The 20,024-nt window shown below is 33.5% G+C and overlaps 1 protein-coding gene across 4 annotated transcripts in view; it reads right to left on the bottom strand.

Annotated features, from left to right (window-relative positions):
• Positions 1 to 20,024, bottom strand: part of LOC145292185 (ubiquitin-like modifier-activating enzyme 6) — a 577,203-nt gene that overhangs the window by 341,226 nt on the left and 215,953 nt on the right. For all 4 annotated transcript variants that reach the window (XM_080138474.1, XM_080138476.1, XM_080138473.1 and 1 more), the window contains exon 4: positions 16,058 to 16,086. In XM_080138474.1, coding sequence (XP_079994600.1) covers positions 16,058 to 16,086 — 29 coding nt within the window. The remainder of the gene's footprint in view (positions 1 to 16,057; positions 16,087 to 20,024) is intronic.

The following is a 20,024-nucleotide window of genomic DNA, read 5'->3' as shown; positions in this document are numbered from 1 at the left end:
AATTAAATGCTTGCTTAATTCAGCAGAGAAGAAAAAGAATAGTATCTATTCTAGGTCAATAAAGTGCATCTGGCAGGAGTCAGAGTCATTAATGACAATGAAGGTATCTATTTACTTCGATCATGTGCATATACTATACACATCTCACAAACGAAGCTGCATAGTAACTACACCTTTAATGTTCCTGGTCAGCTGACTATAGATGTCCATATATCAACATATGTCAGACGTATTAAAAAATCGCTGAACTTTTAAAGTGAATAGCTCAAGTATAAAATCGAGTACTTGTATGGGACTTATTATAGAGTTTGTTTGGTTTACATGAAAATACTAACATTGAATTATTTTAACATTAAGACCACGATGACTGAAAACTCCCATCACCTAAGCAGACTATTGATAACACTGAAAAAATCTCCTTAAAAAAGAAAAATTATTATTTTTAAATATGGTTTTGAGGCTGCCAAGGATACTTCTACTTGCTCAGGTGGACAAAATGGCAGACATTTTCATAGACTCTAGTTTTTTATATAGTTAATATTGATATTATTATCTATATGGTTAAGAGGTAGTTATAGCAATTTATAATTGCTTTAAAGCTTCACTGCTCGCTCATTTTTCGATCAATTTCAAACAATTTTTACAGATCATCTTTTCAGCTATATTGCGGAAAAAAAATTTCAATTTTCATTCAGTAAAACAAAAGTTATGATGAAATTACTGGTGTACAAAATCGTAAAAAATGTAATGCGGTGAGCGACGTTTTTTATGACTGGTTTCCATAGCAACCACATCACTTCAGCGACTACTATTGTTACCAATTCACCACTGTCACAAAAAGAGAAATAGTAAGTGAAACAGAAAGCATGAAAGGGAGATAATTGGGGGATTTTATTGAAAGCAGACGAGTGCCGTACATTGTTATTACATATGTGTTTATGGGGGCAAAAAGAATAAGACTCAAATTAAACAAAGAACAAGTGAATTTACTGGAAGCCTGGAAAAATCATGGATTACAATAGAAAAATGCGAGCATGAAAAATAATATAGTTAAGCCTAAACATGGAAAAGTAAAGGACTAGTTGTTAAAACTGGAAAAGAAAAGGACAAGATATTCTAGTAAAAAATATAAGAAATTTATAACTTAAAATATTGCAGCATTAAGAATTTTTTACAAAAATTCAATTTATAGCATTATATAATCAATTCTTTATATATATATATATATATATATATATATATATATATATATATATATATATACACACACATACTAGAGATTCTGCACCAGCGGAAGCAATGAACCTGGATAAATCCTGGGAAACCCTGCAAACTGCGATGCATGACGCTGCAGTCATATCCTTTGGAACCAAGCAGCTGCCTTGCGAAGACTGGATGGCTGAGAATGCAGAAATCTTAGAACCTCTACTACTGTCCAAAAACGATGCTCACAAGAACTATGTGAGCAGGCTGAAACGCAGTACCCTGTATAAGCTGAAAGAAGCTCGCAGTCAATTCCAGAAAGCTGCTCGGCACTGTGCAAACAACTACTGGAACAACCTGTGAGACGAAATCCAGACTGCTGCTGACTGCGGTAAACTAGGTGTAATGTACCGTGGACTCCGCAAGGCAACTGGACCGAGCACAAAGAAAGTTTGCCCTTTAAAATCTACTACAGGGGAGCTCATCACTGATCCTATGAAACAGCTTGAACTATATGGCGAACCGTGCAACATCACAGTCACAGCTTTAAATTCCACTCCAAACTTCGACACCCTAGTCGAACTGGACAAAATTCAAACTATGTCAGAACTCAAAGTAGCTCTCCAACACACGAATTTAGGGAAGACCCCAGGTACTGACGTGATTCCAGCAGACCTTCTCAAGTGCGATAAGTTCCTGCTCCCGCACTTGTACGATCTCCTCTGCACCAGTTGGCGCAACGCAAAATTTCCAACAGCTATGAAAGATGCTAAAATTGTCACTTTCAAGAAAGGAGACAAAGGAGATTGCAATAACTACCGTCTTTACTCAGTGTCACCGGCAAAGTCTTTACCAGAGTGCTCCTTCCAAGGCTCCAGCAGATTGCAAACCGTTTTTATCCAGAATCGCAATGCGGCTTCCGCAGCGGGCGCTCAACCACGGACAGGATATTTTCAGTGCGTCAAATCCAGGAAAAATACAGAGAACAACGTAGACCTCTCCATATTGCATTCGTAGACCTCACGAAGGCTTTTGACATCGTCAGTAGAGATGGTCTGTTTGCCATCCTACAAAAGTTGGGCTGTCCACCAACTCTTCTTAGTTTGATAAGATCACTCCATGATAACATGACAGCCGCAGTCTTCTTCGAGGGTGACATGTCTGACAACTTCGCCGTGTGCAGTGGAGTCAAGCAAGGTTGTGTGTTGGCTCCCAAACTGTTTGGCATCTTCTTCTCAGTTCTTCTGCACCACACTTTTGGAAATCACGAGAACGAAGACAGTGTGCTCCTTCATACTCGATTCTGATGGAGAACTTTTTAACTTGGCTCGCCTACGTGCCAAAACCAAGATTCAAAAAGTCCTAATACTTGAGCTGCTGTTTGCGATGCTGCATTAGCCTGCATGTGGACTCCAGCGGCTGCTTGACAAATTGAGCGCTGCTTGTGTGGAGTTCGCACTGGTAATCAGTGTGAAGAAGACAGTTGCAATGCACCAGAGTGACGCATCAACAATCACCATCAATGGCTACGAACTAGAGATTGTTGAAAACTTTGCGTATCTTGGATCCAACCTCAACAAGGTAGTATCCATTGAACAGGAGCTACAAACGCGCATAGGTAGAGCAGCGTCTACTTTCAACCGAATACGTGAAAGAGCATGGTTCAATAAATACCTCACTTCTCGCACAAAATGCCGCATCAACGAATGCTATGTTCTAAGTACCCTACTGTATGGAGCAGAGACTTGAACCACATATGCTCGTCAGAAGAAAAGACTGAACGTCTACCATCTCCGATGCTTGCGACATATCATGGGCATCAATTGGTGGGATAGAATCACCAACAAAGAGGTGCTAAGACATGCCGGCAGCCGCTCCTTGTTCCAGACACTCAAGATACGACGATCTTGCTGGCTTGGGCACCTGCACAGAATGCCCAATGGCCGTCTCCCTAAGGATATCCACCACAGTGAACTGGCAAATGGATCAAGAAGCTGCAGTCGCCTGGTGCTGCGCTTTAAATATATGGCCAAACGGGATCTGATCGCTCTTGGCATCGATGTGAATGTGTGGGAGGAGCTAGCCAAAGATAGACCAGCATGGAGGCGTGCCTTGAGTAAGGATGGCGAAGGACTTGAGAACCTTTGGTTCGAGAGGCTAGCGCAGAGAAGACAAAACTCGTGACTAGTTTACTGTTGCTTGCATTAATCTTTCGTATATTGCTTGCCATTATTATTAGAGTGACCTGATGCTGCCGATATTGAATGATGATCAATCAATGTTTAACACTCCAATATTTTCATTGTGATTGAAATTAGTGCAATCACCTATTTTTCAATCAAATCAATTGATTACCTGTTCTAGTTGCAGTATACTGGGAGGAAACTTCACGACTCCGCGCAGTGATGTAGTTCACAATACATTGTAGTCTACACTGCGCTGTAGAGAACCTACTGTTGATTTTATAAAATTATTTTTTTTATATATAATGGCTTCAATTGAAGTTTAAATGCAAAAGTCAAGTATCATGCTTCATTTGTGCTCTAAACAAAAGCATTCATTTCGAATGCACCCCTATCATATCAAAGAACTTACTGCTGATTTTATATGTATAGCTTTCAACTTGTGTGGTAATAAAACTTCTCAAATGCATTTATGGTGTAAGGTGTTAACCTTGGTCCAAATCATTTACTCTTTCTTTCGTCCGATTATTTTGATTATTGATACTTATTGAAGACATTATCTAAGAACACTGCCAGATACATAAGATATATTTGTGTGAAATTTCAAAAAAAATCGGCCCTGCCGTTTTGAGGTCCATAGCGCACAAATTCACAGACAGAGTTCTCTTTATATAATAATATATATATATATATATATATATATATATATATATATATATATATATATATATATACATACATACATTTTTAGAGAAATGGTATAAAAATAAGCTAATATTTTATATGCACTCAAGAATATTATACAAATGTTTAGGAAAATGTTTCTTTGAAGTAGAAAAAAAAATACAACCTTTCAATTTCTAAAATCTATAAACTTCAAATCACTCAGTGAGTTTTGTTGGTTACATATTTTAAGTCAAAATTTTAAAAAATGATTGAGATATTTTATTGATTGAGATTGTCGGACTGACTTCCTCATCTTGGTTGTCACAACGTTTCGGCCGTTTTGTTTTATATCGAACTGGGGAACCGTTTGTTAGGAGTCTCGAACCCAACCCTTTATTATTATTACTACGGGAGTACCGTGTTCGGACTCCAGCTAGGCTCTGGGACATAGTTGCTGATTCTCTGTTTTGAATGTTACTTTTTCACTGCCTTCGTTCAGGATTGAACTCAGCACCTTTGGGTAACTGTAAACTTTGATACAACGTCTAGGACCACTCGGCCATATGTCACTAGGACAATTCTTAGTTGTTTTTTGTTAATGTTAAACCTATGTTGTTATTCAAGGTTTTCTCTATCAGAGGTGTCCAAATTGCATTCAGCTCTATGCTTGGTTTGCTCAGTAGGTTGTTATGTCCGAGCATGTGAGCTGTTTCTTTAAGTTTTCTCACTTTCCAGTGGGTCTCTCTGTTTATTATTTTTACTTCATCCCATAGGGGGCGATGGTCCCCCCTCCCAATCCAGACATGGTTGGTTATACCCGATTTCTCCATCTCCCCTTTAGTTACCGCTTTTCGGTGTTCTTCCACCCTTACTTTAAGGGGGTGGTATGTTTCACCCTTGTAAAACTTTCTGCAACTGCATGGGATGGAGTATATGCAGTTTTTGGTCATGTTCTCCTCCATGCGGGGCTTCACTCGTACCAGGTGTCATCTGAGTGTTGACTCACTCTTGAATACCGTCCTGATGTTGTAGGGGGCACATATTCTCTGAATCTTTTCGGAGATGCCTCGTATGTATGGTAGGCAGACCGTTACAGGTTTTTGGGTTCATTCTCCTCTCTTATACTATTAACACGTCTGGTGGATAGTATGTTATCGGGGTAGTTGTTACGACGGAGGGTATTCTTCAACCTGACCATTTCTTGGTGGTATGTAAAGGTGTCGCTACTCATTGTCTCTGCTCGATGTTGTAAGCAGCGTGCGATTCCATGTTTGATACTGTATGGGTGATGGGAGTTGAAGCTTAGGTATTGTCTGGTGAAGGTAAGCTTGCGATATACGGTTGTCTTAAACCGATGCTCTGTGCGTGATATGAGTATATCAAGGAAGGCCAGTTGGTTATCTTTTTCTTTCTCCAAGCTTCAACCAAGATGAGGAAGTCAGTCCGACAATCTCAATCAATGAAAACACCTCATCTCAAAAATACAGACGAGATATTTTATATCATTAAAAATTTAGACAAATTTTGATAAATGAAAATGTGTGAAAATTTTACACGAAATTTTTTTTATTCATTAAAAAGAGAATTACTTATGATTATAAATGATAAACAGATTATTTCATTTAACTGATAGGAAAATATTTTCCTATCATGATCTAATAATTTAATTTTAAACAATGTCATTATTTTCTTTTAGAATTTGATATATTCCTTGTTGAAAGAAAAAGGCGGGATTTATACAAAAATAGTTGAAGAATAGAAACAAAGAAAACAATAGGATTTAAGGTAATTACAGACATTTTAAAATTGAAAGCTTTCTTTCGTTCTTTGATTTTTTTTTTATATTTGTATTTTGATTAAGAATTTAAGATTATTTCAAGCCTCTAACACATGGAACCTTCATTCTCTCATTCAATCCTATTTTATTTGTAAACAAAGAATCTCTGGAATTAACTCTTGCTTTTCTGTTTATGCAAAATATGTGATTTCTCCAGATTTATACCAAAATGGCTGCAATGATTGGAGAGGATTAGAATTATCATTTTTGATTTGTTATCCCATAGGGATTACTATCTCTTTTGTCTCTTTTCTTCAGATGGTAAAACGCCTATGCCAAGGCTTACAGCCTGTCATTCTGTCCGACTGCATTGAAAGAAAAAAAAAAGGGGGGGGGGTGAACTTCATAGCAGCAAAATGTGGATATTTCTGTCGCTGGTATTTCCCATTAACAGCCGACAGATTTCTTGTCAACGTAGCAAACAAATGATTCAAGTTTAAAACAAAGAAATCCTCGTCTCTTCCCGTTCATCATCATTAATAATTCAAATTCTTTATCTTTCTCCAATCATCACCATCATCAACAGTAGTAGTAGTAGTAGTAGCATTAGTATTTTAGGTTTGTTACTTGGAATATCTTGTCTGTTTCTTCCAGTTTTTGAAGGTTATAATCTAGTAATAACATTAAGGGCTTAGAAGGTTTTCCTAACTCATATCTTATAACTTTTGGCGATGTACATTGTCCATGAGGCAATGTAGCCACTGACAGGCCAACCCAGCTGCAACTGATTGCAAGCGTTGTCAACAAAATCAGTGAAGGCAGAAACATCTCAAATAACTCAAAAAGACAGCATGTGAAAGAAGGGGGCGAGGAGTAAATGAACTTTTCACCATTGTGGTATTACTCATTTTATTCTACAAGGACTGCGTCGTATTTTAGGTTTGCTTGTTTAGTTTTATGGCATATCAACCCTTTCCAGATTATTTATTGCCAAATCCAGTCATTTTGCTAAAAGCTTTTATGTTCCAAAGTCTTTATATTTTTAAATATTTATTTATAGTGTTTGATTTGGTAATTTCATAGGGGAATATTATTGTTTTTGTTTTTTGATTTTGCAGAACATGATTGAGTTTTGCAAAGGGGAAGGAAAAAAAAACAATAACATCAATGTTTGGAGCAAGAAACTGATATCTTGTATCACCAGATATTTTATGCATGAAGGAAGATGTATATGCATATCAAAATCTAAGTGACTACATCCAGGATTTGAACATTTAATCTGAACATGGTCAAGGTTTAAATTATTATCAAGTTAAAATTATACTGACAAACTATAGCAAGTAAAATTACAACAAAACCTGAACGTGGCAGCTTGAAAAAACTTATTTGGGTGGATTTTGTTTAGTTTTAAAGAAGATTTACATTGGATGTTTGATACAAATATATTTTTATTTTAACAAATGTAAGAAAACTTTAAGATACTTGCGATATTACATACCTTAGTTTGTAATTTGAATCTATAAGATGGCGGCGATGGACTTTAAATGCATCTAGAATAAAGGCTGAATTGGCAATATTCGAAAGTTTTCGGTCACTCTTCATTACTGTGACTATCGCAGTCACTGTGACCTGAACTGGTATTTGCTGCATCTCATCGATATTAAAAAAATTCTATTCCAGGTATAGTTTGTGTAAGATATCAACCTTTTCCTTTTTAGATTATTTAATACTGAATTTAGTAATTCTATAAAATTTGTAATACCTTAAAGTACTTATTTATGGTATTCATGTAATTTCTTTCATTCGTTCCATCTAATATGAACGTTTTTTTTATAAACTTTGATAATGTTTCTATTTTTTCATTGGTCAGACTTGCAAGATAGTTATCTCAAATAATCTATTTGGAATATAATATAATGTAGTTGGAATATAATATATAATAATTATATAATATATATATAATCATATAATAGCAAAAATATTTAATCCAAATGCTTTTTTTTTTAGAATTGCATCAGCTTTTTTTCTACAAACAAAAGCTTATGTTTATCATCGTAATGGACAGAGCCTATTACCTTTAATCATAAGCAGCAGAAGATGAACTGCGCTAAAGCAAACAGTCAACTGTTTGCTTTAGGGCAGAAGGACTGCGGATGAAAGGATGAACACTGCTAACAGTAACTAAAAAGAATGTTTACATCTTTTGTAATGTATAAAGATGTGATTTTCAACCAGATATCAACTTTATTATTTTAGATAATGAAATAAAGAATTTTAAAAAATGGGAGACTAGGGTGGTTCAAAAGATGCAATTGAATGTATGAATGACCTTGAATTCCTACATGGAAATATGAAAATAAAATGTCAGCACAAATATCTATTATAAGGATATTACCATTCCATTAAGGATTTCTGATAGACTTCTACAGTTTTTTTTTTCACCTTCTTTTGAATACATAAGGAAATATAGAACAGGCGGCTTTATGTCTAGCACAATGTCAGAATTTGGTAATGTAAAAAAATTTTTGTTTCTTTTCTTGTTCACTCACTGATTTTCATGTCCATGGAAGGAATATGTTGTATTAAAACTGAAACTTTTTTGGAATATCTTTTTATCAAATGGCTATCCTTCTTATTTGTTTCAGTTATGATTATATGTTTGATACAAGATCAATTTAATATAGGGCCCAGTGCCTCGTAGCGATGATAATTTGCTGATACCAAAAAGAAAATTTCTGTTGGTTATGTGTGCGTACTGGAAGCCGGAGGGTGGGTGGGGGTATAAACGACAGAGATTAAAGCTTCCCCCCTCCCACTTTTATATAACAGAAGAAGTACTGCTTGGAATGTTTACTTTCTTGAAGCCGTGTCTGATTTAGTATGCGACCAATGCCATGGTTGGCAAATACCCTAACCACTTAGAATGCTATTTCATGGCCAAATACAAAGAATGGCTTTAAATTAGAAACTATGCTTTGCATGCATGATATGCCATTTAGTTGTTTGTTAAATGGTGATGAACAACCGTCGTGTAACTAAAGGCAGAAATGAAAAGGGGGATAAATATGATATCACATTTTGGGCGACAAAACAATGGAACATTACTCAATGTCAATAAAACATGTCTTAGTTCATATTTATTGAAAATCAACACACAAAAATATCTTGAGGTAGTTTTAAATCTTCAGAGATAAAAATGCTATGGAGTTGGTAACCCAAATGTTCAACTCCTCAGATATTGAAATATCAAATAAGGAATTTTCTTTGAAATTCCAAGATTTGATGGACTTTATTTTTTAAAAAATTGATACATGAAAAACACCCAAACCAAAAACATATAAAAATCCTAAAAAAAAAAAAAAATTTTTTTAAAAAGCCAAAAATGTAAAACAAAAACTAAAGAATGATATAAAAGAGATTTTAATATTTCAATTGTTTTTCATCGTGTGTGAATTTTTATTTTACTTAGTTGAAGTCAAACGATTTTCACTAACTCCTAATGAAGACCAAAAAAAATACCCTTTTTTTTTATAATTTAAAAATTCTTGAGTCAATCCAACCCAAATTATTGGCATATATTCAATCCTATTTTCATAATTGACACTCAATTTTTGAAAAGTTTGACAATGTAGTTGTTAAAATATGAAAATTTAGAAACAAAAAACAAGCTGATGACCAACAGCAACAACAAAAATGCCTCTCATAAAGATGTATAAATGCATTAGAAAAACAACTTTATTATTTTAAAAAAGAAAATATTTTTCATGTGGGAATATCATTTTTCTGACATTTGCATTGGCTGTTTTCTTTAATTAAAGGTAGTTGAATGATGATGGATGTCTGATTTCCAAATTAATGAGCTTTCACTAAATAAAAGTTGAGTCAGGAATGTCAGTTTTGGCATGTCACTTAACTAAAATGTCAGTGTGGATCAAAAACAAATTATGATATAGCCTTTCCAAGTGTTAGTTATTTGGAAACAAGATTAATAGTGAGATATATTACAGTGGCCCAGCAATAATGAAAGCTCATTTTGATCAGGGCAATACAACTGTGGGTCAACAACACAACTGTGTGGGTCAACAATACAACTGTGTGGGTTAACAATACAAGTGTGTGGGTCAGCAATATAACTGTGTGGGTCAGCAATATAACTGTGTGGGTCAGCAATATAACTGTGGGTCAACAACACAACTGTGTGAGTCAGCAGCACAACTGCGTGGGTCAACAATACAACTGCGTGGGTCAACAATACAACTGCGTGGGTCAACAATACAACTGCGTGGGTCAACAATACAACTGCGTGGGTCAACAATACAACTGCGTGGGTCAACAATACAACTGCGTGGGTCAACAATACAACTGCGTGGGTCAACAATACAACTGCGTGGGTTAACAACACAACTGTGTGAGTCAGCAATACAAGTGTGTGGGTCAGCAATACAACTGTGTGGGTCAACAACACAACTGCGTGGGTCAACAATACAAGTGTTGGTCAACAACACAACCGTGTGGGTCAGCAACACAACTGCATGGGCCAGTAATACAAGAGATTCTATTTGACAATATCTGCAGGCATCATTGAACCACAAATCATACAATAAATTTTTTTTTTAATTATTACCAAATGAAAAAGTTATGGATTAGAAAGTTTTTGAACTAAAATTGTAGTACAAAAACCAGATTAATTGTATATAGAAATTTGGATAAAGTGTCAAATAGGCAAGATCATTGGTTAACAATCAGTTCTACACGATTGTCTTCTGGAGACTGAAAGTTAAATCCTTACTGCAGATTATAATAAACAATAACAAAGTAACATTTTTACAAAGTTATGGCTGATAGAATGAGAACAATCTATGCCTGTAGATTCAGTTTAAAATTCTGAATTCATATAAGTTTTCAAGTTTGAAAAGATGCAACTGAAGAAAATTAAAGATTACACAAAAGAAAATAGTTTGAATAATTTAAATGATAAATTTGATGAAAATATCAATGAATACCCAGTAAAATAAGTAAACAAAAACAAAAGATGAAAAATTATTTTCAGAAATAACGTTTTTTTTTTTGGGGGGGGGGGGGGGTTATCATCAATATTTTGCTCATTCTGGTGTTGTGTCCGAATGAAAAAGTTTTCAATTGAAATAATGGATACAATTGCTGACTATGGAATCGGTAATTTTATGTTCAGATCTCTTTTGTTCTATTGTGCTGATTTATGCACAAACATTGTTAGCGAAGATATGAAATAGCAATTGCCCCCCCCCCCCACATCCTCAAACTATGGGCAAAATAGAAACTTGTGTTTTATTAATCATATGTAATAAATCGTTTCCAAAAAGGTAGTGTTTTGGTATTATATAATGCCCCTTTCCTCTAAATGCAATAAAGAGGCCAATAATTTATCTTCAATGTACTAGAATAAAATATTGTATAAAACTAGTGTACAATTTCTAGATTTGGAAGATGATAAAAAGCTCTGATATGTTATGAAAATGAAATAAGCCGTCCTAAGTAGAGTAAAATAAATGCTGGAATGACAAACAACATTAATGTGTACATTTTATATATATATATATATATATATATATATATATATATAAAGTTTAGTGGTTAAAGTTAAATTCTGAAAATCAAAATATAAAACACATATATTCGAATGAAGAATTTATTGTTTGACACAAGGAATATGTATGGGGGAGTTATGTTAATTTCCTTAATCCATGGATTTTCAATAATGGCTCATGTATGATATCGTACTCCTTCCAATAATGGACTGCCCAGGTTGTATGAAATTCCTTCTCATATAATTATTATTCGAAAAACTTTTTCAATATATGTGCTGAAAAGCAAAATACGTGTTTATTCACAGTTGAACATTTTGCTAACCGCATTTCATTTCCTCTGATAATATGAGCCATTATTTGATTTTCAGAATTTAATTTTAACCACTAAACTTATATATTGCTCTATTTTTAAATATTGAGCTTTACCTTTTTGGCTAAGATCACCCTGAAAGTATTAACTCAAAGGATATTTCACCTGATCTTTAATCTGTGTCTTATCTCGCTAATATATATATATATATATATAATTTACTATAATAATTATTAAATACCTACAGATATTAGTGTTTCATCCTTTCGGGAATCTTCAATGCAGGGTATCACGATTAACACCAATTGATAGATTTGAATCCGGCGACAGAAGCCATCTTTGGCTTCATTAGCAAGGACCGTATCCATTCGACTACCGTTAACCGGGAGAGATGCTGTTGAATTTTAAACATTTATTTCATTAAATGTTTTTAACGTCAGTCACAGTGATCTAGTCATCATATGACGATCTGCACATAAGAGCTAAATTGTCCGACTTTTAATTCAACTGAAAGTGCTCAACGATAAGAAACGAGTTTCTTGAAGAGGCTGACATTATATATATATAAATAATCGCAACATGTCGTTTCTGGGGTATTCCCTTTCGAACAAGTGTCTCTAGATCAAAGATTAATAAATTAGAAAAAAATTATTAGCTTGTCAGTAGTCACAAATTAAAAAAACTTGAATCTTTCTTTTTTTTTTTTGCATTGTTTTATTCTGTTTCTATTATCATTTATGCTGGCAAATCAACTGTTATTTTTGTTCTATAAAAATACAAAGTTACATTCTGAGAATATTAATATTAGAAGATAGATATATCAATAACATGAGAAACGTGCAGAGTCAACATTTAATACTTGATCATTTCTATCTGATTCAAACAACAGACGTTGTTTTATGAGCAAATAAGAAAATTGCATTTGCTTAATTGGATAAACTTTAGAGTAGAAGTAGTAGTATAGCGATGATCGTAAAATAAAAACAATACTAGTTTTATCCATTTTTTTTTTATGGATAATGAATCCTTTTCTTTTAATAGTCACAGCAAGATAACATTTACATTAGAAAATAGATAATATTTAGATTAACAATCCTCATATTTATTAAGCAAAAGTTACGCTGGGTCATGTGCAGAGCTGTTAGACTGTTTGTTTTATTGATTTAAATGTTTCCCAATGGTTTGCATATACAGAACAAGAAAACAGACATGACACACACACACACACACACACACACACGCGCGCGCGCGCGCGCGCACGCACGCACGCCATGTTTTTTCTCAGTTTCCTGCTTATACCCCCCTTCCCACCATTATTTCGAGATTTCTTTTCATGTTCTTTATTAGTCCCCATTATTTCATTCCCTACTTTTTTTCATTTATAAGCTAAGTGTTCTTAAATCGGTTTTACTTGTATACCTTTATGTTTGTATAATGCGGCTTTTCTCCGCTTCTGATGAGAAGCATTTAGCCTCGAAATGTCATGGTCTAAAAAGGTTCTTTTTTCCATTTTTTTTCTCATTTTTGTCTTTATTGATATGATTATATAATAAAGTTTTTTCTAACTTTTATTCCTCATCTTTTTAATTCGATTTATGAATTGTTCCTCTTAATCGACTAGAGCTTTTATTATCTTGATAGGTTTGCTTTATTAAAGATATCTTTTTCAGGTTCCTTTGTTATATATATAAAACGTGGTAGACGCCATTTTCAAAATTACGAAACTATCACTATAAAAAGTGTTGCATTTAAAGATTCAACCAAAATCATAGCTTACGTAATAGGATACTTTTTTGTTTTGCTTTCAGTTAAAATAAACTTTAGTCGAAGTCTAGATTTAATATATACATCATTTTATTGTTTAATGTATCGCGTTTCATGCATATGAGAAATAAGGAAAACCTTAAATTTTGTATATATTATTATAGGGTCATTTTCTATATATTATGAAGTTGTGATTTCGAAAATAAAAAAAATATATCTACATGACCTGCGTGCATCAGCTTGAATCGAAACCGAAACCAGTTTCAGTCATCTATTTTTTTTATAAGTGATTTTATCCAGAATATATGTATATATATATATATATATATATATATATATATATATATATATATATATATATATATATATATATAATCTGAGTTCCTTCAGCTATAATCGAAACCGAAACCAAAACTTCTGGAAAATTCTTGGTAAAATCCCTTATAAAAAAAAAATAGATGACCTAAGTGCCATCAGCTATAACTGAAACGTATGAGGAATTCTTGGTAAAATTATTTATTAAAAGAAATGGAAGGTCATAACAACTAAACAGTAACTCGGAAGTAAAAAGGTGTAAGCTTGATACAGAAAACAGAAAATCACACACAAGTTATAATATTAATATATAGATGATAATATTTAAATAGTAAAGAAGAAAAGCACAATAGATCATTGGCCTGTAAGTCAAAAAAATTCGATCAGAAAAGGGACAAACAATCAAATGTATATATAATTAAACAACTGGAACTACCAAGAGTTATTTTTTAAAGTTTTGTTTATAATTTAAAACTCCGGTATTTTTTGTTTTATTTTTATTGCACATGTTTCGAGTTTGTATCGCTTCAGTTTGTATAGCTTTGCAATATTGGAAAGACTTATGAAAGAATATTATAGCTCTGATAAAAGTGGATTAATTATAAGTTTGGAGATCACGCATCGTGTTTCTTCATGTAGGTGATCCCATATTCACTGCCTGGGTCATTTTAGACACATCTCGGAGTTGCTTGATATAAGATCAGCGTGGAGTGTGATAGAATTTATGATGAATTATGATGTTATGACCATCCATTTTTATTTTCTTCTAATTTTTTGGATTAAAAGGACTGAATCCATTTTTGTCAAAGCCACAATATTTTTTCAGAATACCAACACTCTCTCCAAAATTATAAAACTAAAATAATATCTGAAGAGGGACAAACTTGAAACACATCTAATATAACAATTGAAAAATACTAAAATATTAAACAATAAACTTAAGATAACTGCTGGAAGCTCTATTTCTTTAAACAAATGCTTTTCTCTCAGATTACACTACCCTCTACTTTATACAATACGAGCAGGCCGCCCAGCGTTACCCAATCATAAAATACGCATAAATATTATATTTCAATTTATACAGAAACTGAGGCGTGTGCATGCGAGTATTGTTTTTTTCTAAACAGTTCACTTCTTGTAAGTAAAAATAACAAACAAAAAAGCAAGCTGAGATCGAAACCAAAACAATGAGTCAAGTATATTAGACCAGCTTGCCATGATCTTTAAAAAGTGTTTTCAAACCTACTTATTCATAACATAAGGAAGCTGTCATGTTTCATGACTGCGCATGCACATTCATGAAACAGTTGACAAACAGATAAAAATCCAATGATCCCCCAAGAATTAATTTTTCAATTTGGACCCCTTAGCAGCCCTTTTTGTTTTTTTAGATGAAAACCAATTAAAAGGTTTTCCACATGTCTGAATACCCTATATACTAAATTTCAAGTCAGTAGATCAAAAATTCGTTGAGTATATAGGTTGAGAAGTGTCCTCACTCACACACATTCTCACTTATATATATATGTATGTATATATATATATATATATAAAGAGGAAGTTTGTCGATTTGTTTGCTTTTAATAAAAATAAATACAATCACATACAAAAAAATGTTTAATGCAGTAAAAAAATCAAAAAAAAAAATCAGGAGTCATAACTTTTCATAAGGAATCTAACGGTGTGCAAAAAAATTTTTTTTTAATTAGAAACGGATTCTACCAGAGGGCCCAGGAGACCAACACTGAAAATAGCTTTACCTATAACTTGAAATTGTATTTCAACTGTAGTTAAACCTTGGAAGATTATGTTGATTCTAAAACTGTGAACAATGGAGAATTAAAACTGCACAATTTACATTCTTGCATAAGTTTGATTTTTACTCAGTTTGCCTCTAATTGCATTAAAGTACTTGGGAATCTTGGATTGGTCAAAAGGAGTTTCAGTAATATGAAATTGTCCTGGGACGGGCATTACATATATGGTATAAATGTTCAAATGTTTAATTTTTTTTTTTTTTTACACATTTTAAATATTACAAGATTAAAAAAAAATACATAAAATTGGCAATAATTGAATATGCTTTATGAATTCCAAAACTGTAGATTGTTTTGAGGAATTTAATTTTTTGTATCAAAATTGTAGTTGAATTATCAAAATCAGGAGAACTGTATAAATTTAGGCAACATTTTTTCAGTATAGTTAATGCCGGTTCCATTATCTGCAAGTTTAAATTGAAAACGAAGCCAAAAAATAGAAAACAAGTACTCACCTTAATACCTGCCAAAACAATGTTTTTGGCTGAAAAAAAAAAAAAAAAATTGTTAAATAAGTCATCTTGAGAAAGTCTTAAAATAAAAACAAAACATTTTTTTCTCATAGATTTATATGGGTCTGATGAATAGGTTAGATAATCTATACAATTCAACCAAAGCTGTGTAAAACACCATGCAACCAATAAAATAATCTGAATGTTATATAAATGTACTTGTAGTATTGGAATTGTTTACTTATGATTATATATATATATAAGTGGTGGAAAAATGTTTGATTGAAATAGACATTTGTGGAAGTTATTTATGAGCGCCGCTCCCATGGGTCGATGAGTAGAACTGCTGTTAATGCGATGGTTCTGGGTTCAATTCTCGGCTTGGGAGAGGTGCTAGTCTAGCCGCACTGATGAGTTGTGATACAACAAAACAGTACTGCATGTGGATGACTACAAATTATATATATATATTACAATTTGATCAAAAATCATTATTTTCAAGAAAGCTTAAAAAATAAGGCAAAATGATATTGTAATAAAATATGTATCTTTAGGTCAGATAGTATTGAATACCGCTAGAAAGCTAAATATTTTGGTTTCGATTCTAGCTGATGACACCAGTCATACTTTCTTTATAAAAAAAACTTTTGAAATCACTATGTATTGGTTCAATATAATAATCAATGGAGAACTGGCTCTATAATAAAAAATACAAAATCTGCAAATCTTCTCCAAACTTTCAACAAATGCCTTAGCGAATCTTGCTTTCCTGACTGCTGGAAAACTGCTTATGTGGTACCAGTTTACAAGAATTCTGGTGAAAGAACTGACCCATTAAATTATCACCCCATTAGTCTCCTTCCTCATTTCATCAAAATATTTGAGCTCATAATTAATCAAGTTCTAGTTCATCACCTTACAGTTGCTAAACTTCTGACTGACCAACAATATGGAGTTAGGTAAGCCTGTTCTACATCAGATATCCTAATTGTAATCTCCGAAGGTATATACCATACACTGGACAAGGCAGTAGCTCTAGATATATCTAAGGCTTTTGACAAGGTATGGCATGATGGTCTTCTCAGGAAAATCAGATCATACGGTATCATACGGTATCACTGGATGAATACTTAACATAATTAAATACTTCTTAAATAAGAGAAAAATCCAGGTTGTCTTCAACGGTCGTACATCTAAACAATATGATATAAATGCAAGTGTATCTCGGAGGTTGATCCATATCTAAGGCAATGGTAGAAACACGAGAGGAAAACCTCCAATCTGTAGTGAAATGGGGACAAAAATGGATGATCACATTCAATACTGCCAAGACTATACTTGTTTCCTTCAATAATTACAAGAAACCTTTTCAACTACCAATAGTTATGGCTAAAGATACATTATCTGAAAGTATTTCTATTAAACTCTCCGGCTTAACGTTCGCTAGGAACATGAGTTGAAACAGATACATTGAGAGCATTGCTAGAAAGTTACATACGCCTGAAAGTATCCTGTACCTCTACAAGGCCACCATTCGCACATGTATGGAGTACTGTTGTCACATTTAGGCTGGTGCATCTGCTACTGGTCTCTCATTCCTGGACAGGGTTCAAAAGAGAGTCACCAACCTAATAGGTCTCGAACTGTCATCTAGGTTTCGACCTCTCTCCCTCAGATGAAATGTTGCATCCCTTTGCTTGTTTTACAAGTATTTTAATGGTGGATGCCCCAACGAACTACAAGCCCTTGTACACCTTGACATAAATAATCAATAAATATAAACCAGATAAGCAGCATCCCACCCCTACACAGTAGATATTCCTAAAAATAAGAAAGCCTTCTACTAATAGTTTCTTCCCCAGAACTGCTAGACTTTGGCATTTTCTTTTGGGTTCTTGCTTCCCCAACTGTACTGACAGGCAGAAGTTCAAGTATAACGTGAACAGACATCTTGCTGCTCAACTCCCTACATAGTATTCCTGCAGCTTATGTCCCTGATAGAAACCCCTTACATCAAAGTGGCACTATGCCTGGTTTGGAGTGAATGTAATAAAATAAAAAAAAAAAATTAAAATAAGCATATCTTACAAAAGGGCAACAGCAGGCAACTTGCTAGTCATTAATAAAAAGATGATGTATCTAAATGTAATGATTATCATAGTTGTGGGAGGTTTATTGATTATCTTGCCTGTATTAATGATGAAGTTTGTAAATATAAAACATTTGATATAATCAAAAAAAGTTGGAATCAAATTGTGAACACATGTGGCATTTCTTGATTCGGATATAAAAATTGTGGATGGAATAATTCTTTCCCTTTTCATATGATTCACATGCTGCATAAAAATAGTAGCTGCCCTGTGTATATTTTTATGGGATCATTATGTCTGAATCTCTGAAAACATTACTGAGCATTACTCGAAGATTAATAGATTTTATACCCGTAGTTAGTGCTTTAGTTATAAAAATGATTAAAACAAGGTGCAGATCAAAATAAAATATTTAGATAAATAAGATATTTAAATAAGATATTTAGTTAAATAAGATATTTAGTTAAATAAAATATTTAGTTAAATAAGATATTTAGTTAAATAAGATATTTAGTTAAATAAAATATTTAGTTAAATAAAATATTTAGTTAAATAAGGCAATAATGTGCCATTCTGATGCTTTTAAGTTACATCAAATTATTCAAAGTAGACTGACAGAGCAAATCTAAAACTATATAAGAAATTTAGTGCAAAATGTGTAGCATATCTTCTTCTCTATATAAATAAAATGAACTCATTTTTTCCCGTGGGATTTTGACCTTAATAGGATTAAAAATCAAGATATTTCATGCAAATATAATATGCACAAACGGCAGAACAATATCTGAGGTGTGTTATAGGCTTATTATTTCTCAAATTCCTCGATAATCTTAGATTTCTATACTTTTTCTGCTGAGAAGTCACGGCCAAAATCGGTTAAGATCAATGGAAGTGGTAAAATATTTTCTCTCTAATAAATTCCTCCTCCCCCTGCCACCACTTAACACCGTTTGGGGATCGTTCACAAGGAACAGTTGAGAAGAGAACACCGGTTTGGCTTTGTAGTTCTTTCATGTGAAGTTATTTAAAATCACTAAACTAAGCTGCAGTGCTCTGTGGCGTAGTGGTTAGCGTGCTGGACAATTCACATTATATTTTCACGTTCGCGCCGACCTACCGTAGTCGTTTTTTTTTTTGTTTTTTTTCCTAAACAACTGGAATGGACTTTTCTTGGTGGCCGAACTGTTAACGTTGCAGATGTTATTTTTTTTTTTTTTTTCACACTTTATTTTCCTACTTTTACTCATGACTCCGGATTTGATCCTTCCTACTTACCTACCATAACATTTTTTAAAACTCCCCCTCCCGGAAACAAGCATTCGGGCAACGCCGGGTACCCCCGCTAGTAGTAAATATAGTAAATAATGGGCAATCAACAATAAGTTACATCAAATTATTCAAAGTAGACTGACAGAGCAAATCTAAAACTATATAAGAAATTTAATGCAAAATGTGTAGCATATAGTAAATATAGTAAATAATGGGCAATCAACAATGCCTCCAATATCAAACAATCACGAGGTTGTTTGCACAGCAACTGAGAAAGCTAACAGGCTTGCTCGTCAGTTTGCTTCAAACTCTACCTTGGACCCAGCAAGCCATTCCCTCCCTGATTTTCCTCTGCAAACAGAAACCACGCTAGATGATCTAAAGATCACGCCCTCCCAAGTACATGATATTATAAAAAACCTAGATACCTCAAAAGCATGTGGACCTGACCTCATCCCAGCTGTGCTATTAAAAAAATGCTCCCCTGAGGTCGCTCATGTTCTCTCTAAACACTTTAACAAATGCCTTAACGAATCTTGCTTTCCTGGCTGCTGGAAAAATTCTTCTGTGGTACTAGTTTACAAAAACTCTAGCAAAAGAACTGACCAATT

This window comes from Euprymna scolopes, chromosome 13 (genome assembly GCF_053919585.1).
Source record: "Euprymna scolopes isolate OS-2025 chromosome 13, ASM5391958v1, whole genome shotgun sequence".
Taxonomy (NCBI): domain Eukaryota; kingdom Metazoa; phylum Mollusca; class Cephalopoda; order Sepiida; family Sepiolidae; genus Euprymna; species Euprymna scolopes.
This window is presented reverse-complemented; position numbering and strand designations above follow the sequence as displayed.